The following is a 27,817-nucleotide window of genomic DNA, read 5'->3' on the forward strand; positions in this document are numbered from 1 at the left end:
GAGCATGAAAAGATGAGATGTAAATATAACTTTTTTTTAAAGAACCCAACTTACTTTTATTATAAGCTCATAGTACACTGCGGAGTTTAAAGGAATCCTGGGGGGGGGGGGGGTCATCTAGTACAACCCCCGCAATGCTTTGGGTAATTAATAATAATAATAAGCCACAAAATTCAAAGACGCCTGCTTCTTGGGAGAAAAGCAATGACAAACCTAGACAGCATCTTAAAAAGCAGAGACATCACCTTGCCAACAAAGGTCCGTATAGTAAAAGCTATGGTTTTCCCAGTAGTGATGTATGGAAGTGAGAGCTGGACCATAAAGAAGGCTGATTGCCGAAGAATGGATGCTTTTGAATTCTGGTGCTGGAGGAGACTCTGGAGAGTCCCATGGACTGCAAGAAGATCCAACCTCTCCATTCTTAGGGAAATCAGCCCTGAGTGCTCACTGGAAGGACAGATCCTGAAGCTGAGGCTCCAAGACTTTGGCCACCTCGTGAGAAGAGAAGATTCCCTGGAAAAGACCCTGATGTTGGGGAAGATGGAGGGCACAAGGAGAAGGGGAGACAGAGGACGAGATGGTGGGACAGTGTTCTTGAAGCTACCAGCATGAGTTTGACCAAACTGCGGGAGGCAGTGGAAGACAGGAGTGCCTGGCGTGCTCTGGTCCAGGGGGTCACGAAGAGTCGGACACGACTAAACGACTAAACGACAACAACAACAACAACAACAACAAATAATAATAATAATAATAATAATATGAATGAATGAATGAATAAATAAATAAATAAATAAATAAGAACCCCCGCGATACTTTGCGTAATTAATAATAATAGTAATAATAATAGAATGAATGAATGACTAAATAAAAATAAAGAAAGACGGAGAGGAAACTGAGGCAAAGGGCACGGAACGCGAGGAACACGCTCTCCCTTTAAAAAACCATTCCCGGCTGGAGCCACGCCCCTCCTTCCCCGCCCCAGCCAATGGCAGCGGCGCCCCTTTCACCGGAACGCTACATTCGCTTCCTTATATGGAGCGCCGCGCCTTATAAGGCGCCGCCTCGTCGCCATGGCCACGTTGTCAATGGGTCTCTATCTCCCCGCGCCCCCCCCCCGCGTCCCTCCCGCGGAGCACGTGACCCGAGGCAGCAGGAGAAGCAGCGGCGGCGGAGAAGCGAAATTGACAAGCGGAGACGGAGGAGCGACGCTGCTGCTGCCGCCGCTGCCGCATCTCTCGGGAAAGAAAAGTTCCTCGCCCGCTCCGCCTCTAGGATTTTAATTTTTTTTTTAAAAGCCAGTTTTGAGGGAAGCGGGGGAGGAAAAAATAAAAATAACATAAAAAATTCCGAAGCATTGTCCGGCGGCTTGCGCGGGCGGGAGCTGCGCGCGGGCGCAACTTCAGGATCGGGGCCGCCGCGTTGCGCGCAAAAGAAGAAACTGCTGCTTTTTTTTGCACTGGAGGGAGAAGCGCAAGGAGCAGCCTCGAGAGCCCATCCCAGGCGGAATTTGCTTCAAAGAAAAGAAAAGGGGGGAAAAAAGAGAGAAAACCATCAATTTCTTCTCCAGGATTCCGAAGGAGAATTAAAAGCGATTTTCTAGCAGGTCTGGGTACTGCCCTCCTCATTCCTCTTCCTTTCCGATAAAGGAGATGCCCCTCCCCCCCCGCTTTGGGGTATTATTATTCTTATTAAACCATATTTTATCTTTGTGGTTTTGCTTGTGGTTAAGTCATTGCTGCCCACTCTGACAGATAGGAATTTGTTTTTGAATTTATTCGGGGGTGCAGTGGTAAGTCAATGGAGCGCGCCTATTTTTTGTGTGTCTTCCTGTTGGAGAAGAAAAGCTTTCCCTTATTTCTTGGGGTACTTTCCCCTTTTCAGGTAGCAAATGACACGAGGCAACATCGTGCTATTGGCACACCTACCTGTGAGTTTTACTCCCTCCTAAAGTAGCGAGCTCCTCCGCTGACTGCAGGGGCGCGGCGCTTACTCCTGAGTAAACGGGTGAAGGTTTGTGCCGTGTCAGGAGAGGTTTATCCCACCCTCTCCCGCAAAAGCAACACAGGATAAGGAGGACTCCCGGAAAAGAAAAATTAAAAAGAAAGAACTTTCGTTGGGGGGAAATGTATGAGAATTTGCAAAACAAGCAGAAACTTCACAAATTGATTTTGCTCTCTTTAAAAAAACAACACGATTTAAACAGTACAGATTTGATGTTAGCTGCTTGCAGCAATGATGTTTAAGGATGGCTTTTGGTGTTCAGCTGAAAAACAAAAAACTTGCCCACTCATCTGTACTGGCATCACTTTCTAGGATTATTAATTATTATTTCTGTGGGATGAAATTATGGTAATTCAAAACGAGTTTAATTGTACTAAATATTCTGTTATAATTAAAGAAATAATTATATGTAATTTCCGTAGCAGGATTTGACATCTGTTAAAAATATTACTAATGCTAATAAAGTTGTTTTAATTGTAATAGGGTGAAAGATTAACACAATTGTGTATATACAGTGGCATGAATATTTATTAAATATTGACTGTTGTTACTAATGACCGTTAATGTCTAGAGAAGGAAACAGGATCTAATAATATTAGCAACAATAGTGTTATCAACAGTAATCACTAGTAATTTTATTAACAGCAATCTAATGCTGTTAATCATGATGTATCAATTACCATTACCTGTAAAATTAGCAAGGTATTAATAGGAATATATTGCTAATAATGTACAGAATTGCTTTTAACAGTATTGCATTACTGATATTACAGATTTTGCAGGTAGCAATATCAATACAATTAGATGCCATTTCTTCTTGCACAAAGCTTTTAAGAAATATTATTTATTATTCAATGGACATTCCTTGCTATAGGGGGAAATGACATTTATTCATAAATATATTATTAGGAGGTGGTTGGAGATAATAATTTACCAATTCCTTGGTAAAAGGAATATCATTTTAATTCTTGCTATGCTTGGAAAAAGACAAATTCTCTCGCCCCCCCAAATCCCTCATTGATCTGTAGATGATCTTCATCAGCTGTATTTAATACCTTGATCAGGGGTCAATAGGAGAATAAAAATATATACAGGGGTTCAGAGTTAAACCCACATGCTCCCTGATCCTAAAAATAGTTCACCGGAATAGATCTGTCTCATTCATGCAAGCTACTTTCTTTCTCTGTTGCTAGAGAAACTCTCCCTTCTTGAAAATTGAAATCTGAATGCCTGTTGATTTTGATCATAGAAAGGACAGAATGGGGAGAGAAACAGAGGATAGATTGGGGTCTTTGCCCTGGCTTAGATGGCTTCAATTTGCCCACACCCCAAAGGCAGAAGCACACTAAAACCCCAGAGACGGGCATTTCTGGTGATGAAACACCCATCCCAGAGACAGTTTAGGATGAAGGCTCTCCCTCTCTTTCGGAAGCTCATCAAAATCTGATGGATCGTTTCTTTGGAGCCACCATCATTTTTTAAAAGAATATTTTTTGGGGAGGACTGACTTTGAACTACCTCTCAAAGACTTGTTAGTTGCATTATCTGTTCCTTTTGGGACACCACTGCCTTAAAAGGCAGATGAACAGCCCCAAAAGGCTATCTTAAGATGTCGTATATTTTACACTCGATGGGAATGTGAACTTTAGACAACCGGGTTCGCCTTTCTTGCACAATGTTTGCTGAGCTCTCTTTTTAAAAATAAACTAACCTTTCGCACCTTTTCTCTCTCCCTGTCCTTCCTCTCCCTAAAAAAATAAAAAAAACAAAACCCCCATGCACAGATCTGTCAGGATTGAATGCCTGCTACCAGCTGCTGCCTCACTGGAAGAAGTTTTCTCTCTGGTTATGGGCACCTTTTTCGGAGTCGTTATAACCCTGCGTGCTTTCCATCCTCTGGCAACTGAAGACCCGAGATTCCTTCCCTTCTCTCTGCTGGGCTTCTGCCAAATCGGGGCATTGTGATCTTCTTTCTCCAGCAAAGAAGGCAGACTGCTTCTTTGGGAAGACAGACCCACGGGGAAGAAAATGGAGGGAGGCGACTGCAATTTCCCCTCCCGGCACTGATTCTTACTAGTGGGGATTTTGGGATTCCCTCTGCCGCTTTTCCTGGAAGAAAACCTTCGTTTACAGTTGCCTGCTCGGTCTTGTGGGGCGAGGAGTGGGGGGGAAAGCTGCCAAAGACGCCCCTCCTTTCATTCCTTATTCTTCTCCCTACCCCCCCCCCCCACCCTGCAAAGCATGCAGTTGTTTGCTCTTCTGCTGGAAAGTAGATTTATAACCCCGCTTTCTTTGGGATCTGTTTCATCCTCATTTTCCTCTTCCTCCTTTCTACCTGCTTCCTCTTTCTCTCGCTCCTTCACGGCTGGTCCTTTCCACCCTCTCCTCCTTCCCAAACTTCAGCCGCTCACCCCCTGCCCTTCTCCATTCCTCTTCCCTCCTCCTCCTCCTTTCCTTCCTTCTCTCCCTCCTTTCTCCTCCTCTTGTCCGCTTCCAGTCCACCCGTTCCCCAGCCTTCCTGCCCATCTCATCCTTTCCTTCTCTCCCTAGCCGTCATTCTCTTGCCCACTGCTGCCCCTTCTTGACCTCCCAGCCTCTGCAGCCAGCCCCATAGCTCCTCCAACCAACCCCCCCTGCTAGATCTCTCTCTAGCCCCCTGCAATTCTCACCCCCTTTCTCCCCACCCACTCCCCTCCTTTCCTGCCCCTTCCTTACCACCCCTCTCCCAGGATGGCTCTGGTGGTGACCCCCTGGCAGGAGGAGCTGCCTGGCGTTCCTCCGGGGGTCCCCCCGCAGCTGCCAGCCCCAGCCCCCCAGGAGCCCAGCGGGGGCAGCAGCGGGGAGGGCAAGGCGTCGGCGTCGGCCGTGGACTGTCTGGTGTGCGGGGACAAGGCCAGCGGGAAGCACTACGGCCAGTTCACCTGCGAGGGCTGCAAGAGCTTCTTCAAGCGCTCCGTGCGCCGCAACCTCAGCTACACCTGCCGTGCCAGCCGCCAGTGCCCCGTCGACCAACACCACCGCAACCAGTGCCAGCACTGCCGTCTCACCAAGTGCCTCAAGGTTGGCATGCGCCGTGAAGGTGGGTTGCCTGAGGGGGGGGGGCGTCCCACGCATCTCGTCCTCCTCTCTCTCTTCCTCTCTCTCTCTGTTTTCTTGCAATCTCCCTCTCCTTCAGAGGCCAGTCTTCCATTTCTTCTTCTTCCCCTGTTTTTCCCTGTTCGGATCTCTCTTGCTCTTTCCTTTTCTGGAAGTTGTGACATCCCTTTTCTTGCTCGCCTCCTCACTGCTGCCTTAGGGCTCCTCCGGAGAGCAAGGGGAAGGAGCGTAGCTCAGTGGTCAGAGCAGCTGCTTGGCATTTAGAAGGTCCCAGGTTCCATCCCCGCTGGCAGAGGCTCTCTTGCCCTGGAGAGCGACTGCCAGCCAGTGCCAGAAGCACTGAGTTTCCTGTGATCCTGGTTTTTCTTTTTCTGTGGATGTATTCTGCGAAATGTCACCGATGCATCAATAGTCCTATTATTTATGTATTCATCCGTTACCTGCCCTTCAACCTAAGTTCCCAGGGCAGGTTCCACCAACTAAAACACAGTACAGTGTGTACCTTGGGTTAAGAATTTAATTCGTTCTGGAGGTCCGTTCTTAACCTGAAACTGTTCTTAACCTGAAGCACCACTTTAGCTAATGGGGCCTCCCGCTGCTGCCGCGCTGCCGGAGCACGATTTCTGTTCTCATCCTGAAGCAAAGTTCTTAACCCAAGGTACTATTTCTGGGTTAGCTGAGTCTGTAACCTGAAGCGTATGTAACCCGAGGTACCACTGTACTGAAACGGCTAACAATCGCAAAAATAACGTGGGCCCTAAAAGGATACGGCATGAGTGTCAAAAGCACTTCATTCAGTTTATATATCCCACGCTTCCTCTCGAAGGAGCCCAGGGTGGAAAACCTATCAATCATGTAGAAAAGCATTTGAGAAGAGAAAGAACATAAGCAGAGCCCGCTGGATCAGGCCAATGGCTCATGTAGTCCAGGATCCTGTTCTCACAGTGGCTCAATGGGAAACCTGCAAGCACAAAGTGCAACACACAAAAGCACAGTTGGCACCAGTGGCTCCTGTGGGAGGGAGTTCCGCAGTTTAACGATGCACTGTGTGAAAAAGTCTTCCCCTTTTCTCTGTCCAGAGATCTGACGGTCGCCGGAAACAGTCGTCTTTCAGCCCCCAAATGGCAACCTGGGTAAAGAGGGGTGTTTTTAAAATCCCTCCTGAAAGTCGATTACGAGGCAGGTGGGCGCAACTCGCTCGGGAAGGCATTTCACAAATGGGGAGCCACCACCGAGGAGGCCCTGTCAATGCCAACTGGGCAGCCTCCAGTGGTGGCACCCTTATTACCAGGGCCTCCTCTGCTGGTCTGAAATGCTTGATACTGGGAAAGGTGCTTTTTAAAAAGGTACTGGTGCCTTAGTAGCCAATGGTGCGTTATGGCATATTTGTGCATAGGAACAGAATAATTTGTCTTATACGGAGTCTGACCACTGATCCATTTAGCTCACTATTGTCTCCGCTGACTGGAAGAGGCTCTCTGGAAACCCCTCTGGAAGAGGGGTTTCAAGCAGGGATTAAATGTGGGATCTTCGGCATGCAAAACAATGGCTCTACTCCTGAGCTGCTCTCATTCCATTAAAAAAGAAGACGCTAGTCCTCATGGTTCTGAATAGAGGGTTGGTTTTAATTGGGAGCTGCCTTACACCAAGCCAGCCCCTTGGATCTATCTAGCTTTGTGTTGTCTACACTGGCTGGCAGCAGCTCTCCAGGATTTCAGGCAAGGGGTCTCTCTCAGCGGTACCTGGGGATGTCAGGGATTGAACTCAGGGCCTTGTGCATGCAAGGTCCTTGCTCTGCCACTGAGCTACGGCCTTTTCCTAAACCATCCACATACCATCCTGCCTTATTAGCTGCGTTCTGCAGTGTTTCCTCAATGTCCGTGCATTATTACCACCCAGAGGTGCAAACTGCGATTCTTGCATTGTAGGGGTTGGACTAGATGACCTTTGGGGGTGCCCCTCCAACTCTGCCATTCTATGAAAAGCAGGGCAAATAATTAAATCAGGCCATTTGAGTTAAAGGCTGAGAAAACGATAAACTAAAATCGACAGATTTGCGCACCGGCTACTTCCACCCCTGTCCTGATTTTATTTATTTCTATTCTCCGCGGTAACCTGGTTTAATTTCAATTTATTTGTGGCATGAAAAGTGAGGAGGATTTCAGCAGGGAGTTCTGGGACTTGCAGCGACTGGGAACAAAGCGAAGTTTCTGTTCTAAAACCTTTGCAGCGGCAAACTCTGTCGAAAGGAAATAGCTGCCCTGCCACTGTCTTGAAGCTGAATGCAGGGAAGCTTCGGGACAGATAAAAGAATAATAATAATAATTTATTATTTATACCCTGCCCATCTGCCTGGGCTTCCCCAGCCACTCTGGGCGGCTTCCCCCCAAAATATTAAAATCGTCCCTAAACAGGGCTGCCTTCAGATGTCTTCTAAAAGTCTGGTAGTTGTTTTTCTCTTTGACATCTGGTGGGTGGGCGTTCCACAGGGCGGGCGCCACCACCGAGAAGGCCCTCTGCCTGGTTACCTGTAACTTGGCTTCTGGCAGTGAGCTAACCGCCAGAAGGCCCTCGGTGCTGGACCTTAGTATCCGGGCAGAACGATGGAGGTGGAGACGCTCCTTCAGGTATACTGGGCCGAGGCCGTTGGCCGTTTAGGGCTTTCAAGGTCAGCAACAACACTTTGAATTGTGATCGGAAACGTACTGGGAGCCAATGTAGGTCTTTCAAGACTGGTGTTATGTGGTCTCAGCAGCCGCTCCCAGTCACCAGTCTAGCGGCCGTGTTCTGGATTAGTTGTAGTTTCCGGGTCACCTTCAAAGGTAGCCCCACATAGAGCACATTGCAGTAGTCCAAGCGGGAGATAACCAGAGCCAGAGCTTTTACACACAACACATAGCTAGACTCTGGAACTCCCTCCCACATGCGGGCAGAGGCAGCCACCAAGGCTTGAAAAGAGGACCGGACAAATTGATGGAGGGGAGAGAGCTATTTGTCACTAGCACTAGCCCCTGTTGGCTACCAGCTGCTGTGGCTTTGCTCGGCTTCTGAAAGCCGGTTGCTGCAAATCACAAGTGCGGAGAGCACTGCTGTTGCACCCAGGCCCTCCTTTTGGGCTTCCAAAGGGGCATGTGAATGGCACTGTGAAAAGAGGAGGCAAGACCACGAGGCCTCCACTTGACGTGACCCAGTGGCCGCGCTCTTCTGATGTCCTTACGGTCCGGAGGAAGTCTATTTACATCCCTAGTTCCTTACAGGTATTTGCCTTGGTGAGGAGAGGATGTTGGACTAGACTGGACCCCTTTGGCCTGATCCTGCGGGCTCTTATTGCATTCTTAAAAGTAAAGGTAAAGGGACCCCTGACCATTAGGTCCAGTCGTGACCAACTCTGGGGTTGCGGCGCTCATCTCGTTTTACTGGCCGAGGGAGCCAGCGTACAGCTTCCGGGTCATGTGGCCAGCATGACTAAGCCGCTTCTGGCCAACCAGAGCAGCGCATGGAAACGCCGTTTACCTTCCCGCCAGAGTGGTACCTATTTATCTACTTGCACTTTGACGTGCTTTCGAACTGCTATGTTGGCAGGAGCAGGGCCTGAGCAATGGGAGCTCACCCCGTCGCAGGGATTCAAACCGCCAACCTTCTGGTTGGCAAGTCTTAGGCTCTGTGGTTTAACCCACAGTGCCACCCGTGTCCCATTGCATTCTTATGAGAGCGCTATAAAAAGTGCCTATGCAGGGACCCTAATTCTTCATCTTCCTTCCATCCCTCTTCTGCTTTCCCCGCCTCCCATTTTCCTTTGTGACTCTCCCTTTTCTATCCTGCTTTCCGCCAGTTCCCCATTTCTCCATTTCCCCCAATTCCCTCCACGCCTCCTCCTCCCTACTCTTTGCTTTCTCTCCTCCTTTTCTCCCTTTCTTTGCCTTCCTCTTCCTCTGCAACCCTTTTGCGAAAGCAGATCTTGATTATCTTGCCGTGCCCAACCATGCGCCCATTGCTGAATCATCCTCCTCTCTGCTCCTGCAATTTCTTCCCTCATTCCCCTTGATTCATGCCATCTTTGTCTTCCCAAGAACCTCCCAGGGTAGGACAGCACCTCTTCCTTTTCATCTTTCCCCTTCAAAGTTATTTACCTTTTCCCTCTCCTTCTCTCTGTTCCTCTGCATTTTCTTCTCCTCTTTATTTTTTTAGGAATCGCTTCTTAAGGTCCAATTTCTTTCCCTCCACATTTAAGCAGAGGGGCTCCTTTGCAAGACTATTGGACACATTAATGGCTGATGAGGCTACCAACATCTGCTGGCTGCAATGGCTATTTTCTGCCTCCACTGTTGGAGGCAGTAAGGTAAAGGTAAAGGGACCCCTGACCATTAGGTCCAGTCATGGCCGGCTCTGGGGTTGCAACACTCATCTCGCTTTATTGGCCAAGGGAGCCGGCGTACAGCTTCTGGGTCGTGTGGCCAGCATGACTAAGCCGCTTCTGGCGAACCAGAGCAGCGCACGGAAACGCCGTTTACCTTCCCGCCGGAGCGGCACCTATTTATCTACTTGCACATTGACATGCTTTCAAACTGCTAGGTTGGCAGGAGCAAGGACTGAGCAATGGGAGCTCACCCTGTCGTGGGATTCGAACCGCTGACCTTTTGATTGGCAAGTTCTAGGCTCTGTGGGTTAACCCACAGCGCCACCCGCGTCCCTGATGTTGGAGGCAGTAGCCGCTGAATAATAGCAGTTCCAGGAAACCACGGGGGGGGGGGGAGTGCCATGGCATTTGGGTCTGGCTTGTGGGCATCTGCTTGGCCATTGTGGGAACATTTGCAGGATAAAAAGGTACAGGATTTCTGGGACAGGTGTCAAAAAGTACATAGATTAGAAAGGAAACTAGTGCCGCTGCCTCAAAATATATGCAGGCCCCCAGCAGTGTTTTTTAAAATCTTTTTTATTTTTTAATATATCTTTATTAATTTAAAATAAATACATTTGTGAAAAACAGACGTGCATATAAGTAAACAAACATACAATCAAACAAATAACAGAAAAATCAAACAAACCACTGCACTATAAGAAGATTAATGTAATTATCATCATATATACTCCTGGTATTGAACACAATTATAAAATTTGTAGAAAAGAAATTTAAAACTGACTTCCAATTAATCTCGCTTCCAATTAATCTCCAATTAATTTTTTCAATTAATCTGTATTTGGCTACCCAATACATTATACCGCACAGTTACTTCTATACTTCCTGCCAATCATGCAGAAGGTGGGGGAAGAAGTGGGGCAGGTTCCCCTTTGCCTAGACACAAGTTTTTTTTTTAATCATTTTTATTTATTTTCCAATAAAAAACATCCAATTAATATATCCAATCATAATGCTCCAATTAAAATAAAAAACTAAAATAAAAAGAGACCAAATTATAGTCCAAATTATAATTATTAATTTCTCGGGGCTCCACAGGGTCTGGCTCTCTGAAGCAAATCTCCACATCTTAGTCCTGTTTCTCCTCGTTGTTTCCATATTTTCCACATCTCGATTTTGACGGTTCTTTCTTACTTAATTTTCAGTTTTCTTTTTCATTGTGAATACTAACAACCCCAAGGGCATGGTAATGCATCATACTATATACAAAGCAAACAAAATAATAATAATAATAATAATAATAATAATAATAATAATAATAATAGGTCAATTTATATCCTGCCTTTTTCCCTGACAGGGACTCAAGGCGGCTTACAAATAAAATAAGAACTGCTAATTATTATTATTTTTTGAGGGGCACAACCATTAAAAAAACAATTAAACAATGTAATTAAAATTACCTGTCTATAGGGGACGCGGGTGGCGCTGTGGGTTAAACCACAGAGCCTAGGACTTGCCGATCAGAAGGTCGATGGTTTGAATCTCCGTGACGGGGTGAGCTCCCGTTGCTCAGTCCCTGCTCCTGCCAACCTAGCAGTTCCAAAACACGTCAAAGTGCAAGTAGATAAATAGGTACCGCTCTGGAGGGAAGGTAAACGGCGTTTCCGTGCGCTGCTCTGGTTCGCCAGAAGCGGCTTAGTCATGCTGGCCACATGACCCGGAAGCTGTACGCCGGCTCCCTCAGCCAGTAAAGCGAGATGAGCGCTGCAACCCCAGAGTTGGTCACGACTGGACCTAATGGTCAGGGGTCCATTTACCTTTACCTATCTGTCTATAAGATTCCTGTGTTGTACGGGGTTGGACTTGATGGCCCCAGAAGGGTCCCTTCCAACTTTACAATTCTGTTAAAAACATACTGGCAATCTCCCTACGACAGAGGAATGGCAAACTAAGCTGTTGGACTGTGCCGAAATGGCAAAACTGACCGGAAAGCTCAGGAATCAAGAAGACGTGAACTTCAAGAAAGAATGGGGGGGGGGGGGAATTATAATTTATTTAGGACACCATTGTAAAGCAGGTGAAAACATTACCAGGATTCTAATAATGCTTGTAATGGAACAAATATGATGTATAATATGGACAGGTACAAAATATTGTTGTTGTTTAGTCGTGTCCGCCTCTTCGTGGCCCCCTGGACCAGAGCACGCCAGGCACTCCTGTCTTCCACTGCCTCCCGCAGTTTGGTCAAACTCATGCTGGTAGCTTAGAGAACACTGTCCAACCATCTCGTCCTCTCTCATCCCCTTCTCCTTGTGCCCTCCATCTTTCCCAACATCAGGGTCTTTTCCAGGGAGTCTTCTCTTCTCATGAGGTGGCCAAAGTCTTGGAGCCTCAGCTTCATGATCCGTCCTTCCAATTAGCACTCAGGGCTGATTTCCTTCAGAATGGAGAGGGTTGATCTTCTTGCAGTCCATGGGACTCTCAAGAGTCTCCTCCAGCATCAGAATTCAAAAGCATCAATTCTTCAGCGATCAGCCTTCTTTATGGTCCAGCTCTCACTTTCATACATCACTACTGGGAAAACCATAGCTTTTACTATACGGACCTTTGTTGGCAAGGTGATACAAAATATAGACTGAAATAATACGCAGTTGGAAATGTTGACAATAGATTCAGAGAAATGTGTATTTGGTATTGTTACAACTCTTCATTTTTAAAACCAAATAAAAACGATTAAAAAGACCACATACTGGCAATCAAAATGGAAAAATAATAATAAGGAAATGAAATAGAAACATATGCATCCTTCGTTTCCTGAGTAGGCTTGGGTGGTGAGTACAGAGAATCTAAAGTCAGAAGCCCAGGAAATAAAATTTTCCCCACCCCAGGACAACGTAACGGCATATTGGTTTCACGAAATAAATGCTGAGACGAGAATCATGTGCTTTCTCCCTTCTCCCCCCCCCAATAACATTTTATTAATTTTCCAACAATAACAGAAACAAAACAAACAACAATAAAAACCAAAACAAAACAAATTGACTTTCCCCCTAATTCCTTCCTTGGTTCCATTGTATATCAATGTACTATATATCCATTATAAAGTTTTAATTTGAATTACTTATTGTCCACTCATAATAAATTTACAAGTATTCTCAAAACCCTGCCAATGTATTAACCTGTGTACATTGCTTCTGAACATATCCAATAAAGTCCTTCCATTCTTCCTTAAATTCCTTGTCGTCTCTTCCTCTTAATTTCATTGCCAACTTTGCCGTTTCAGCATATTCTTTTAATTTAACTTGCCAATCTTCTTTAGCCGCGACGCTTCCTTCTTTCCAGTGTTGTGCTGTTTGTGCAGCCGTGGTTGCGTACATAAACAAATTCTTTTGTGATCTTGGTAAGTCCATTCCTGTAATACCTAACAGGAAAGCTTCTCGGTTTTTTTTTTTTGGCAAAGGTTATTTTAAACACCTTCATTTCATTATAAATCATTTCTCAATAATTCTTAACAATTTTGCGTCTCACCACGTATGAAAAAATGTACCTTCTCTTGTTTTACATTTCCTACACTTGTTTTCTCTAGTTTTGTACATTTTTTGCTAGTTTAACCAGTTAGATACCTGAAGGAGCGTCTCCACCCCATCGTTCTGCCCGGACACTGAGGTCCAGCTCCGAGGGCCTTCTAGCGGTTCCCTCCCTATGAGAAGCCAAGTTACAGAGGGCCTTCTTGGTAGTGGCACCCGCCCTGTGGAACGCCCTCCCACTAGATGTCAAAGAGAAAAACAACTACCAGACTTTTAGAAGACATCTGAAGGCAGCCCTGTTTAGGGAAGCTTTTAATGTTTAATGGACTATTGTATGTTAATATTTTATTGAAAGCTGCCCAGAGTGGCTGGGGAAACCCAGCCAGATGGGTGGGGTATAAATAATAAATTATTATTATTATTTATTAGCTATACGTCATTTTCTCTTTTTTATATACATTTTTATAATTTTTTTAACATATTAATTCCAACATTCATACAACATAACTTCTCATCTTATACAATATTTTTGGACTTCCGTCAACGCCTCTGATGATTTTCTGTTCTTTATCACTTATTATGCATTTCTTAATTCCATATTACCTTTAATTATCCTTAACTAATAATTCTCCTCATTGTCTTTTTTTTTGCAATATTTCAAATAATTCACCTTACAAAACTTCTTGCTGACCTACTAGCGCAATCTGTTCATCACAATTACTTTTCAAATCGTCTGTAAATTGACTCCAGCTATCTGAGAATCTCTGGTCCCGCAGGTTTCGAATCCTTCCTGTTAGTTTATCTAATTCTGCATAGTCCATCCATTTCATCCTCCGTTCTTCTTTCTGCCACCATTGCATATAAAAACAACCTATACATCATTTTCTCCCTCCCTCCCTCCCTTCTTGTCTCCCTTCAGCCGTGCAACGGGGGCGCATGGCTCCCGCGCAGCCCAGCCCGGGCCAGTACCCCTTCGCCAACGGAGACCCCTACAATTGCCACTCCTACCTGACGGGCTTCATCTCTCTCCTCCTCCGGGCAGAGCCCTACCCCACTTCCCGCTATGGGGCCCAGTGCCTGCAGCCCAACAACATCATGGGCATCGAGAACATCTGCGAGCTGGCCGCCCGCCTCCTCTTCAGTGCCATCGAGTGGGCCAAGAACATCCCCTTCTTCCCGGACTTCCAGTTGGCCGACCAGGTCTGCCTTCTGCGCATGACCTGGAGCGAGCTCTTCGTCCTCAACGCCGCCCAGTGCTCCATGCCTCTCCACGTGGCTCCCCTCCTGGCCGCCGCCGGCCTCCACGCCTCGCCCATGTCCGCCGACCGCGTGGTGGCCTTCATGGACCACATCCGCGTCTTCCAGGAGCAGGTGGAGAAGCTGAAGGCTCTGCACGTTGACTCGGCTGAGTACTCCTGCCTGAAGGCTATTGTCCTCTTCACCCCAGGTGAGCATTGCGCGCTGCCGGATTGGAGGAGGAGAGGGCTATCGGTGGCCATGATGGCCATGATCTGACTCGCCATTTCATCATTCGGGGCAGGCCAGAGAAAGTCCTCCTTCACACAGGGCATTGTTAAACTATGGAACTCAGTGCTGCAGGAGGCAGCGATGTGTGCTATTAAGTAGTGGGTGGACATAGCAAACGACACAGAGATTTCTCCAAATACCGTATTTTTCGCTCTGTAAGACGCACCTGACCATAAGATGCACCTAGTTTTAGAGGAGGAGAACCAGGAAAAAAAAATTCTCTCCCTCTCTGCGCAGCACCTCTCCAGCAAAGCAGGAAGAGAAATGGAAGGGGCTCCGTTTCTCCTCCCGCTTCACTGAAGAGGCACTGTGCAGAGAGGGAAAGCTGCACAGTGCCTCTCCAGTGAAGTGAAGTCAGAACAGCAAGAGGGACCCCTGCTTTCGCTGCGCAGCGATCCCTCTTGCTGTTCTGGCTTCTGGGATAGCTGCGCAGCCTGCATTCGCTCCATAAGATGCACACACATTTCCCCTTACTTTTTAGGAGGGAAAAAGTGCATCTTATAGAGCGAAAAATACGGTAGTTCTTTATAAGTAAGCTGGAACTGAACTGAATAGCAAACAGCTCAGCCGGCCTGCTTTTATAGGCAGCCAGCTGTCAACATTGTACAACAACAGCCCAGGGTTTCCTGCCTAAGTTAACTTAACGTGGACCTGAGTGAAAACTATACAGTGGTACCTCGGGTTAAGAAGTTAATTCGTTCCGAAGGTCCGTTCTTAACCTGAAACTGTTCTTAACCTGATGCACCACTTTAGCTAATGGGGCCTCCCGCAGCCGCCAGAGCACGATTTCTGTTCTCATCCTGAAGCAAAGTTCTTAACCCGAGGTACTATTTCTGCGTTAGCGGAGTCTGTAACCTGAAGCAGCTGTAACCTGAAGCATCTGTAACCCGAGGTACCACTGTATACACAATACCCCTGTTGGCCAGGGTGAGAACTTCAATACATAACATCTGCCATCTTAGATGGCCTGAACAGAAGGCTGTCGTTGGTTAATGGCTGTGCTCTGCCTTCACAGTCAAGAGGAAGCGATGCTTCTGAATACCCAGTTGTTGGAAACCGCAGCAGGAGAGAGGGCCTGTGGGTTTGCCATGGCAGCGGGGGTGGGGGGGGCAGCACTTTGCTGGCCATGGGGAGAACAGGATTCCGGTCTCTTCTGATCGTGTTGGATCTGATTGCGCAATTAATTCAAAGGTGGCTGCAATGCTGAATGGCTTCAGGAACACCTTCCTTTCCTGGCGAGCGGTTGTTAGGGGAGATCAGGGGAACGCCAGCACTGAGAAGGCCCTCTGCCTGGTTCCCTGTAGCTTCGCTTCTCGCAGGGAGGGAACAGCCAGAAGGCCCTCGGCCCTGGACCTCAGTGTCTGGGCTGAACAATGGGGTGGAGACACTCCTTCAGGTCTACTGGGCTGAGGCCGTTTAGGGCTTCAAAGGTCAGCACCAACGCTTTGAATTGTGCCCGGAAATGTCCTGGGAGCCAATGCAGATCTCTCAGAACCGGTATTATGTGGTCTTGGTGGCCGCTCCCAGTCCCCAGTCTAGCTGCCTTATTCTGTCCCAGGATGATCTATGAGAAAGTCTTCTTCCCCCTGTTGCTTGATTTTTCCTTTAATGAAGGAATCCATGCCCCAGGAAGGTATGGAGGTTGCAGAAAGGCATGGGGGAAGCTCCTCAAGAGGTTCAAGCAAGGAGCTCGAACAAGTTACCAAGCCAAGGTGGGCTCGCTATCCTGCTGTCGGTGGACCAATTCCTGGCCCACTGGATGAAGAGAGCATAAATGGGCCCCTTTTGCTGGCAAGCAGAGTTTGGGGTGGTCACCTGCCTATATCTGAGTTGGAGGGAGGTCAGACAAGATGACCCCGGGACACTAATGAATACCTGCATGGCCAAAAAAGCCACCATGGTCTGGAGTCATTCTGTGTTATGCCAGCAGAGGGTGGAGGAGTGACCCCCTCTCGCCTCCTGCTGGAGGGAAACAGAAGCGACTCGCCACTTTGGGAAGAATAAGAGAGCACAATCCATTTCTGAACTAAAGGACCTGCCTCCCATAGCCACCAGTCTGCTGCTATAAACCAAGCCAAGAGGTCAATCAGACCTGGAGGATCAATCCCCCCGGAAACTACCAATAATCCAGAACACAGCAGCTAGACTAGGGACTGGGACGGCTGCCAAGACCATATAACACCAGCCCTGAAAGACCTACATGGGCTCCCAGTATGTTTCCAAGCACAATTCAAAGTGTTGGTGCTGACCTTTAAAGCCCTGAATGGCCTCGGCCCAGTAGGCCTGAAGGAGCGTCTCCACCTTCATCATTCAGCCCAGACACTGAGGTCCAGCTCCGAGGGCCTTCTGGTGGTTCCCTCACTGCAAGAAGTGAGATTACAGGGAACCAGGCAGAGGGCCTTCTTGGTGGTGGCGCCCACCCTGTGGAACACCCTCCCATCAGATGTCAAGGGGATAAACAATTATCTGACTTTCAGAAGACATCTGAAGGCAGCCCTGTTCAGGGAAGTTTTTAACGTGTGACATTTTGATGTATTTTTAATCTTTGTTGGAAGCCGCCCAGAGTGGCTGGGGAAATAATAATAATAATAATAATAATAATAATAATTAATTATTATTTTATTGGCTTCCCACAGGCTGACCACGGTGAGAACAGGATGCTGTTGTATCGTGTTTTTAATATTCTGTTGGGAGCCACCCAGAGTGGATAGGCAGGGTAGGCAGGGTAATAGTAATAGTAATAATAATAGGGAGGGTAATAGTAATAATAATAATAATAATAATAATAATAATAATAATAATAAATTTATTATACAGTGGTGCCCCGCAAGACGAATGCCTCGCAAGACGAAAAACCCGCTAGACGAAAGAGTTTTCTGTCTTTTGAGGTGCTTCGCAAGACGAATTTCCCTATGGGCTTGCTTCGCAAGACGAAACGTCTTGCGAGTTCTTGCGAGTTTTTTCCCTCCCCCCCTTTTCTAAGCCACTAAGCCGCTAATAGCCGCTAAGACGCTAATAGCCGCTAAGCCGCTAAACCGCTAATAGCGCTAATCCGCTAATAGCCGTGCTTCGCAAGATGAAAAAACCGCAAGACGAAAAGACCCGCGGAACGGATGAATTTCGTCTTGCAAGGCACCACTGTATATCCCTCAAACCCAGTGTTGTCCACACCGACTGGTGGCCGCTCTCCGTGAGTTCAGGCCAGGAGCTTCCCTAGAGATGCTGCTGGGTGTGTGTGTGTTAACCTGGGACCTTCTGCATGCCAAGCAGGTGCTGTGAGCTGTGACCCTCCCCTTCACCTTTCTCTTGGCACCGCTACCTAGAGCTGCCCTCTGCAGAAGCAGAGCTTAATAAACTGCATGCGTGTCAAGGGGAAAGGGGATAGAGAAGAGTTTTTCTCCCTCTCCCAAAGTTCTGGAAGCCGTGTTACGAAGCTGAATGTTGGAAGATTCGGGGGAGAGAGAAGAAAGCGCTTCTTTGCAATGCACATAGTCAAACTCCCTCCTGCAGGAAGCAGCGATGGGCAAAAGCCTTGGGGGCTTTAAAAAAGAATGACACAAATTCATGGAGCGGGAGAGGGCTATCGAGGGCTACTAGCCATGTTGTCTATGCTCTGCCTCCACAGTCAAAGGCAGGGATGCTTCTGAAGACCAGTTCCTGGAAACCGCAGGAGAAGAGATTTGCTCTTGTGCTTGAATCCTGCTTCTGAGTTTCCCATTAGGGCATCTGGGCTAGAAGGATCCAGCAGAGGCTTCTTACGTTTCTATCTGCCCTCTGAGCATGTGTTCTGTTTGCATTCTGTTTCAACCATGTACATGGCTTTCATGCCATTGTCTTGCAAAGCGGTCTATAAACTAGTTGAATCTCAATGGCAACCTCTTGATTCCGCCCTGCAATCGATCGGTGCTGGCTATTTTCTTGAAGGCATCAGGTAGCTGAGCTTGCGATGGCAGGGCGTGTGTGTGGGGTTTTCTGCTTGCGTCTTAAGTGAGCTCGCCTTGCCAAAATGTATGTCGGTTTCTGAAATCACCCCCAGGCCAGTTTGCCTTTGCTATCGCAAGATGGAAACTGTCGAAAGTTTGGGCGCACAGCCTTTGCACAGAGCTAAGAGAGTGAGAGGGACGCGGGTGGCGCTGTGGGTTAAACCACAGAGCCTAGGACTTGCCGATCGGAAGGTTGGCGGTTTGAATCCCCGCAACGGGGTGAGCTCCCATTGCTCGGTCCCTGCTCCTGCCAACCTAGCAGTTCGAAAGCACGTCAAAATGCAAGTAGATAAATAGGTACCGCTCTGGCGGGAAGGTAAACGGCGTTTCCGTGCGCTGCTCTGGTTCCACAGAAGCGGCTTAGTCATGCTGGCCACATGACCCGGAAGCTGTATGCTGGCTCCCTCGGCCAATAAAGCGAGATGAGCGCCGCAACCCCAGAGTCGGTCACGACTGGACCTGATGGTCAGGGGTCCCTTTAAGAGAATGAGGGACCTTTGTACCCCCAGACTGTACCTTTAACCTTATGAGCTTGCAACCTTGGCAAGAATAGGTTGGAACAGAACCTGCATCTCATGTCCCCATGTCTGCTCTGGTCATCTAGCATTTGTTAGGGGGCGAGTTCACAAAGGTGCTGGAGAAACTTTTTGCTTTGATTCCCGGAGTAATGCGCCACGACTGGCAGATAAGCACCCCGCCTCTCTTTATCTCTGTGTGTGTTTTTTTAATTAACCAAATCTAGCTGCCCCCCCTTTCTCACCCCACTAGCACACATCCCGGTGCTCCTTTCATCCCTTTGGTGGCCTGCGACACAGCATGCCCAGAGTAAGCGTTTTCAAGTCCCGGCTATTGATGCCGGCGACGGGCGGCCCATTCTCCCCACGCAGCTAAATGTCTTTTGCGTTAGCCATGCCGCGTTAGAAAAAAGCGGCGGCTGTGAATGGATTCTTGGTGAGGTCCCTTTTTGGGGCCTCTGTCAATAGCGGCGGCGTTCGTGGCCTGAATAGCCACGGCGCTCATTTGAGGGGCTCTGAATGGAGCTGTTTTGTGGCTCCCGCAACGGGGGAGAGGGATGAACTCAGCTTGAGGGTTGCGTTCAAGCTGGGAAACGGCAGCCCTCGGAGACGTATTTCACTGGAGTGCTGGGGGGGGGGGTGAATGCTTCTCAACAGGCATGGGGGGGGGAACACAACAACCCTCAAATGTCTATTCTCTTAATTGAATCCTGGAATTATGCTCTGTGGAATTTTTTTTTGGGGGGGGGAGGTGATGTTAAAAATAAATAAATAAATACCGTATTTTTCGCCCCATAGGACGCACTTCCCCCCCTCCAAAATGAAGGGGAAATGTGTGTGCTTCCTATGGGGCGAATGCAGGCTTTTGCTGAAGCCTGGAGAGCGAGAGGCATCGGTGCGCACTGACCCCTCTCGCTCTCCAGGCTTCAGGAAGCTATCTGCAAGCCTTGCAAGCCCTGCGGGAGTTCCCACGGGCTCACAAGGCTTGTGGGCAGCAGCCTGCCGCCCGAAGCACGGGGAGCCCTCCGGAGGACTCCCCGTGCTTCGGGCGAGTGTCCGCAAGCCTTGCACGCCGAGCGTGCGAGGCTTGGGGCGGCAGCCGCGGCTGGGGGGGGGAATAATTTTTTTTATTCATTCCCCCCCCAAAAAAAAAACGAGGTGCGTCCTATGGGCCGGTGCGCCCTATAGGACGAAAAATATGGTACCTATTATTTATATCCTGGCCTCCCCAGCCGAAGCTGGGCTCAGAGTGGCTAACAGCAGTAAAATAATACGGCATTCCAAAATCAATTCATTATAAAATCAGTTCAAATCAAATTCATGGCAACCATTGGGCTTCTGTAAAGATTACCAAAGGAGGGGGTCAGGCTGTGCCCTGGCCAAAGGCCTGGTGGAACAGCTCTTTCTTGCAGGCCCTGCGGAAAGATGTCAAGTCCCGCAGGGCCCTAGTCTCTTGTGACAGAGCGTTCCACCAGATCGGAGCCGCAGCCGAAAAAGCCCTGGCTCTGGTTGAGGCCAGCCTAACTTCCCTGTGGCCCGGGACCTCCAAATGTTTTTGTTTGAAGACCGTAAGGTCCTCCGTGGGACGTACCAAGAGAGGCGGTCCCGTAGGTACAAGGGTCCTAGGCCGTATAGGGCTTTAAAGGTTAAAACCAGCACCTTAAACCTGATCCTGTACTCCACTGAGAGCCAGTGCAGCTGGTAGAGCACTGGGTGAATGTGATCTCGCGGCGAGGACCCAGTAAGGAGTCTCGCCGCGGCATTCTGCACCCGCTGGAGTTTCTGCGTCAGTCTCAAGGGCAGCCTCACGTAGAGTGAGTTACAATAATCCAGTCTGGAGGTGACCGTTGCATGGATCACAGTGGCTAGGTCAGGGTGAGAGGGTAAAATGACTGAATTTGGCAAAGTGATGATTCAAGAATCACCTAAGACTGAAGAAAGGAAGAAGACCCTCAGTCTAGCATCCTGTTTTCACTGAGGCCAATACCTGAATGGTAAGATCACAAGTAGGACTTGAGCACAAGAGAATTCTCTCCTTTCCTGTGTTTTTCGGCAACTGGAATTTAGAAACATTGCTGTCTCTGACCCACAGAGGCAGAGCGCAGCCATCGTGGCTACTAGCCATCAATGGCACTCATGAACACGAAATTTATTATGGTCAGAGACCAGCTTGAGAAACACAAATGGAACTACAATCCCAATATATACAACAATGGAATTTGAGTTTAAAGTGCGATAGGCATAGTAAAGGAGGTAAAGGGACCTCTGACCATTAGGTCCAGTTGTGGCCGACTCTGGGGTTGTGGCGCTCATCTCGCTTTATTGGCCAATGGAGCCAGCGTACAGCTTCCGGGTCATGTGGCCAGCATGACTAAGCCGCTTCTGGCGAACCAGAGCAGCGCACGGAAACACCTTTTACCTTCCCACCGGAGTGGTACCTATTTATCTACTTGCACTTTGAAGTGCTTTTGAACTGCTAGGCTGGCAGGAGCAGGGACCGAGCAACGGGAGCTCACCCCGTTGCGGGGATTCGAACCGCCGACCTTCTGATCAGCAAGTCCTGGGCTCTGTGGTTTAACCCACAGCGCCACCCACGTCCCCTATAGGGGACATATAGGCATATAAACACAAATAGGCATATAAACACATAAAAACTTTAAAATAGACTACCTTAGAGAAATGATCCAAAATCGCCCGTGGATCCGGGTTGGGAATTTTCTAACTAGATTGAATTGGGCGATGGTCTGCGCCTACAGATCTGTGCGCAGAATCTGGCAACCATCCGGGTTGTCTTGGGGTCTTTGCCTAAGAGGAAAAGATCAAATTTTTGCTTTACCGGGAGGTCAGCAAGCCTCACCAGCAGGGGGTCAAAGGTTTCTCTACGTGCTTCATTGTAAAAGGAACATCTAAAAAATATGTGTTCAGGGCTTCCTATATATTCCCCATTGGGACGCGGGTGGCGCTGTGGGTTGAACCACAGAGCCTAGGACTTGCCGATCAGAAGGTTGGTGGTTCGAATCCCTGTGACGGGATGAGCTCCCGTTGCTTGGTCCCTGCTCCTGCCAACCTAGCAGTTCGAAAGCACGTCAAAGTGCAAGTAGATAAATAGGTACTGCTCTGGTGGGAAGGTAAACGGTGTTTCTGTGTGCTGCTCTGGTTCGCCAGAAGCGGCTTAGTCATGCAGGCCACATGACCCGGAAGCTGTACGCCGGCTCCCTCAGCCAATAAAGCGAGATGAGCGCCGCAACCCCAGAGTCGGCCACGACTGGACCCATTGGTCAGGGGTCCCTTTATCTTTACCTATATTCCCCAAAGGACAGGCGCAAATTCTCTGGTCATATGGGACTTTTTAAAAGGATCCTTCCAAGACTGGCAAGCGCAGAGCCGAGCTTTCTGGCAAGTGTAAAAGCCGTTCTTCCATTTTTGGATACAAGAAAAAAGAGATTTGCTGCTGGTGCATCTATATCTCTCTCGATTTCTACAATTTTGTAGTCGGGGCACCTTAAGCAGTCCTGTTGTCTCTCGGTGTCTATAATTCTTTGCCTATCCATTGCTTTTGCTTGGCCCGAGCCCAGACTTAGAAGGGCTTGAGGGGCAAAACCCAGTTTTTGAAGAGTGTTCAGGGCTGCTGTCTGTCAGCCTGACTGGAACTGGTCGCAAAGGATCAGTGGAGCTATACCACGGGGGAGCAGTTTCAGTGACAGCCATTTATAGATTGATGTTAGGCTGATATGTGCCAATGCTCTTTTAAACCCATCCGAGTTGGTGGCCACCCCTGCCTCTTGTGGAGTTCCATAATTCCCCTATGCCCTGCAGGAAAGGCTTCCTTTTGTCTGTCCTGAATGATGAAATGATGACTCAGGGTGGGGAAAATGGAAGGATACCATCGCACAGTGCACAGCCAGACTCTAGGCAATGGTGGTCACCAACTCGTATGGTTTTTATAATTCATAGCGCATACTAGGGCTATCGACGGCTGCTAACCATGACGGATATATTTGACCTCCATTGTTAGGGGTAGTTCAGTGGAACCTTGGTTCTTGAACCTAATCCGTCCCGGGAGTCCGTTCGGCTCCCGAAACTGTTCAAAAACCAAGGCGCAGCTTCCGATTGGCTACAGGAGCTTAAGTGGAGGCTGCACTGGATATTCGGCTTCTGAAAAACGTTCAAAACTGGAACACATACTTCCGGGTTTTCGGTGTTCGGGAGCCAAAACATGCGAGTTCCAAGGCGTTCGAGAACCAAGGTATGACTGTATGTCTCTTAATACTAGGTGCTAGGAATCACAGATGGGGAAAGTTGCATAAACACCAACATTTCTCCAGTGAAAATAGAGATGCTCTATTCCCTTATTGTTGCTGTTGTTATTTTACTATTTATACCCTGCCAATCTTGACTGGGTTGCCCCAGCCACTCTGGGAGCTTCCAACATATATAAAAACATAATAAAACTTGAACCATTTGAAAAAACCTTCCCTATACAGTGGTACCTCGGGATACATATGCTTCAGGTTACAGACTCCGCTAACCCAGAAATAGTACCTCGGGTTAAGAACTTTGCGTCAGGATGAGAACAGAAATCGCACGGCGGCAGCGGGAGGCCCCATTAGCTAAAGTGGTGCTTCAGGTTAAGAACAGTTTCAGGTTAAGTACGGACCTCTGGAACGAATTAAGTACTTAACCCGAGGTACCACTGTACAGGGCTGTCTTCTGAAGGTTGTAAAGTTACCGTATTGACCCAAAAATAAGCGGCACATTTCCCCTCTCCAAATTCCGACCGTGAAAAGTTAAAGTGCTGCTTCAATTCGCGACCTTACAAAAACTGACTTTTGCGATATCGCTGCTGAAACAGGCATACGGTAAAATGGAACGGGTGTGAGTGCCTGCGAAATTTTAAAGGTGTGGCGTATATTCAGGTGCGGCTTATATTCGGGCCAATACGGTACTTTTCTCCCTGGCTCGGGGTACTACAATACGGTACTTTTCTCCCTGGCCCTGCGCCGGCTTCTGTAAATCCAGGGTTGTCCAGGCTGGAGGAGCCGGACTTTCGATTGTGCTGTGGCCCTGGTGTGGGCTTCCCCTTGGGCATTTGTTTGCCCTCTGTGAGAATAGGATGCTGGCCTAGCGGATGGTGACTTTTTTTTTAAAAAAAATAATATTTATTATTTTCCATACATAAACATAACAGAAGAAAAAGCCAACAGTAATAAAGAAAAAAGAATGAAATGGAAAAAGGAAAAAGAACATAACACATAAAATACATCAAATCACCACATAAGCTAAAACTTAATTAATCAATCAAAATCCATCTTCATAAAAAAATTACTTGACTTCCTCAAATCTCTTCCATCTGAGTTTCTTAGTAATTATATATAGCCGTTTCCAATATCATTATTTCATAAAACCATATCACAGTCAAAATCATATTTCCTAACTTTTCTTATCGTATATTTTCTTATTTATTTATTTAATTAATCCCAATTTAATCCTAGGCCTAATTGATTCTTTCAGGTGATTACATATCTTTAATATTACAATATTTATTCAAATACTCTTTAAATTTCTTCCAATCTTCTTCGTATTCCTCTTCTTTCTGGTCGCGGATTCTCCCGGTGAGATCAGCCAGCTTCATAAACTCCATCATTTTCAACTGCCAACGGATGGTGACTTTTACTACAAGTGGTGGGCTTGTGATAAAGCTAAGAATTCTGGGGAGTTAATTTACAATGAACTCAAGAGAATATTTAAATACACCTCCCCCCCCCAAAAGAAGCCTTTTTATTGGGTTTGATGGGGAAGGAAATTAAGAAAGTGGACCAAAGACTTTTTATGTACGCCACAGCAGCGGCAAGAAACATGCTTGCCCCAAACTGGAAATTGCAAGAAGTTCCCACCATTGCGGAGTGGCAGACGAAAATGATGAGCTATGCGGAGTTAGCCAAACTGACGGGAAGAATTCGGGACCAGGACGATCAGAGGTTTCAAGAGAATTGGAGTAAATTTATGGTGTATATAAAGGATAAATGCAAAACTTTAAAAACACTGGCAGGACTGAAATAGCTTTTACAATGTACGGCAGATACAAGGTTTATAAATGGAATTCGCGATGTAAGAAAATAAGGGATACTCGCTGAAGGGATGGAGGGAAGTCGCAAGCTCGGCAGAGCTAATAGTATCTATGTGATTTATTGTAAAGGTAAAGGGACCCCTGACCATTAGATCCAGTCGTGGCCAACTCTGGGGTTGCGGCGCTCATCTTGCTTCATTGGCCGAGGGAGCCAGCGTACAGCTTCCGCGTCATGTGGCCAGCATGACTAAGCCGCTTCTGGCGAACCAGAGCAGCGCACAGAAATGCCATTTACCTTCCCGCCAGAGCGGTACCTATTTATCTACTTGCACTTTGAGGTGCTTTCGGAATGCTAGGTTGGCAGGAGCAGGGACCGAGCAACGGGAGCTCACCCCGTCATGGGGTTTCGAACCGCAGGCCTTCTGATCAGCAAGTCCTAGGCTCTGTGGTTTAACCCACAGCACCACCCACGTCCCTGTGATTTATTGTATTGTACTGTAAAAGTATGTATAAGGACTGTAAAAGTATGTGTAAGGAAAATAATAATAAATTATTATATACAGTGGTGCCTCGCAAGACGAAATTAATCCGTTCCGCGAGTCTCTTAATCTAGCAGTTTTTTCGTCTTGCGAAGCAAGCCCATTGACGGCTTAGCGGATTAGCGCTATTAGCGGCTATTAGCGGCTATTAGCGGCTTATCGGCTTATCGGATAAACAGATAAGCGGCTTAGCGGCTTAGAAAAAGGGGGGGGGAAGGAAAAAAAAACCCGCAGGAACCTGCAAGACATTTTCGTCTTGCGAAGCAAGCCCATAGGAAATTCGTTTTGCGAAGCACCTCCAAAACTGAAAACCCTTTCGTCTAGCGCGTTTTCCGTCTTGCAAGGCATTCGTCTTGCGGGGCACCACTGTATATAAAAAAGAGAATAGGGTGCTGGCCCAGATGGGATCTTCTCTAGCCAGATCCATCAGCTGGGCTCTCACGCCGATCAGTTGATCTCCCCTGCGAACGTTCTTTCCTTCTCCCCCTTGCAGATGCGGTGGGGCTGACGGACTTGTGCCATGTGGAGAATGTCCAGGAGAAGTCCCAGTGTGCCTTGGAAGAGTACGTCCGGAACCAGTACCCCAATCAGCCCAGCCGATTTGGGCGCCTCCTCCTTCGCCTCCCCTCGCTGCGCATCGTCTCCGCCCCTGTGATTGAGCAGCTTTTCTTTGTGCGCTTGGTAGGCAAGACCCCCATCGAGACGCTGATTCGAGACATGCTGCTTTCCGGGTCCAGCTTCAACTGGCCCTACATCTCCATGCAGTGAAAGCAGCCGGGGGTTGGAGGCCGTGACTGCAGCCTTGCCGTTGCCTTTGCCCCACAAACTGGGCGACGGGGGCCTTGTTGGTGCGCAGATAGCGGTGGGCTGTCACTCAGGGAGCCAGAGCGTCTCACCTGTGCTCCCTCCAAAATGGCGGCCCTCGAGACAACCAGGAAATGACATCAAGGAGGTGGAGCTTGAGGTTGCTTTCCTGGTTCCTTCTAATCCCCCAAGGGGGGTGGGAGTGTCTTTGGAAAAGCCTGCCCTTCCATATTTATATCGCAGACAAAACAAAATGGCAGCCGTTTTCTTAAAATGAGCTTGATCCTTGGATGATTATTTTTAAAAATGTGCTTTGCCTACAAGAATGTCTTTGCCCCTCAAGGAATTAAACTGGAACAATGGCATTATGGATTGAGAACCTGAGATCTTTCGTTGTCCCATGTCTAAGAGATTTCTATAGCTTCATTGGTGGGTCTTCCTTGGGCCCACCTTCTCAACTGGTGAATGTTTTGTTGACAGCATGTTGGCTGAACGGCCCACCTAGGAGAAGGTTTGCAGTGGATTGCGATACAAACTTGGCGATGCGCAAAAACACATGTGGCTTGCTGAGCCTCAGTTGTGCAATGGCACCTCAAACAATCCTCAAACTTTCCCTTTTGCGTTTGTGCATAAATGTGTAAAGAGGGAGAAAAGGGCTGGGGCAATTGGGAAAAAAAAGACTTGCCTCTTCAGACCGATCAAAAAGAAAAGACTTGCCTCCTCAGCCTGCTTTTCTTTTCTTTTTCTTTTTATAACAAGGACTTCCTTCTTCAGGCCAATATGTGTGAAAGTGTCCTTTACAATACTGCAAAAAGCCCACATATCTTCCAAGACTCCTTCCCCGTGGGCCTTTACGGCCTAGGGAACTGTCTACAATCTATGATGTTTGGGAGTCATGGTGACTATCATACCCTATTCATGAACTGAAGCGGAAGAGATACAGAAAAAAAACGAACAAACCCAGAATTGGAGTCGGGGGGGGGGGGGCAGTTGATTCCATTCATGTGCAAAAAAGAGGAGATAGACGGGGGCAAGACGACTACTGCTTCTTTTTTTAATCTAAAGGAGGGGCAAAATGATTTGGGATGTCTCTAACCTGGAGGGGGAAACATGCTATTTATAAAATAAAATAAACTCAGATTATATCCTACCCCCGTTGCCCAGCTAAATGTACTTACATACATTTCAACACCCATAATTTTTTTTAATTTCGGATGGTTTCTTTGTAAGCGCAGCAGCGGAAGATCTCATCTTATGGATTGTGGGTTCCTTCCTTGGATGGCGGGATGAGGGGAGACGATGAAAAAATAAAAAACCAGGAAAATTGCAGCATCCATCAAGTAGATTTAATTTAAAAAAAAAAATGATGGAGCTGGCATTATAATTAAAATTGATGATTGC

General features: G+C 47.6%; 1 protein-coding gene across 2 annotated transcripts; it reads left to right on the top strand.

Annotated features, from left to right (window-relative positions):
• The first annotated feature begins 1,157 nt into the window (after window positions 1-1,157).
• Window positions 1,158-27,817, top strand: LOC310833317 (nuclear receptor subfamily 2 group F member 5-like). 2 transcript variants are annotated; one of them, XM_083715965.1, is made up of 4 exons: window positions 1,158-1,603; window positions 3,786-5,080; window positions 13,901-14,428; window positions 26,106-27,817. In XM_083715965.1, the coding sequence occupies exons 2-4, from the start codon at window positions 4,732-4,734 to the stop codon at window positions 26,378-26,380; spliced, it is 1,152 nt and encodes a 383-aa protein (XP_083572091.1). In that variant the 5' UTR covers window positions 1,158-1,603; window positions 3,786-4,731; the 3' UTR covers window positions 26,381-27,817. The 2 variants fall into 2 exon arrangements, with proteins under 2 accessions (XP_083572091.1, XP_083572092.1); XM_083715966.1 differs by lacking the exon at window positions 1,158-1,603 and having other exon boundaries at window positions 3,775-5,080.

This window comes from Podarcis gaigeae (genome assembly GCF_964106915.1).
Source record: "Podarcis gaigeae genome assembly, chromosome: 16".
Taxonomy (NCBI): Eukaryota; Metazoa; Chordata; class Lepidosauria; order Squamata; family Lacertidae; genus Podarcis; species Podarcis gaigeae.

Coding starts and splice junctions, on each gene's coding strand:
- LOC310833317 (XM_083715965.1), top strand. CDS start 4,732: ATGGCTCTGGTGGTGACCCCCTGGCAGGAGGAGCTGCCTGGCGTTCCT. Junction 5,081..13,900: donor GGTTGGCATGCGCCGTGAAG/GTGGGTTGCCTG, acceptor GTCTCCCTTCAG/CCGTGCAACGGGGGCGCATG. Junction 14,429..26,105: donor TATTGTCCTCTTCACCCCAG/GTGAGCATTGCG, acceptor TCCCCCTTGCAG/ATGCGGTGGGGCTGACGGAC.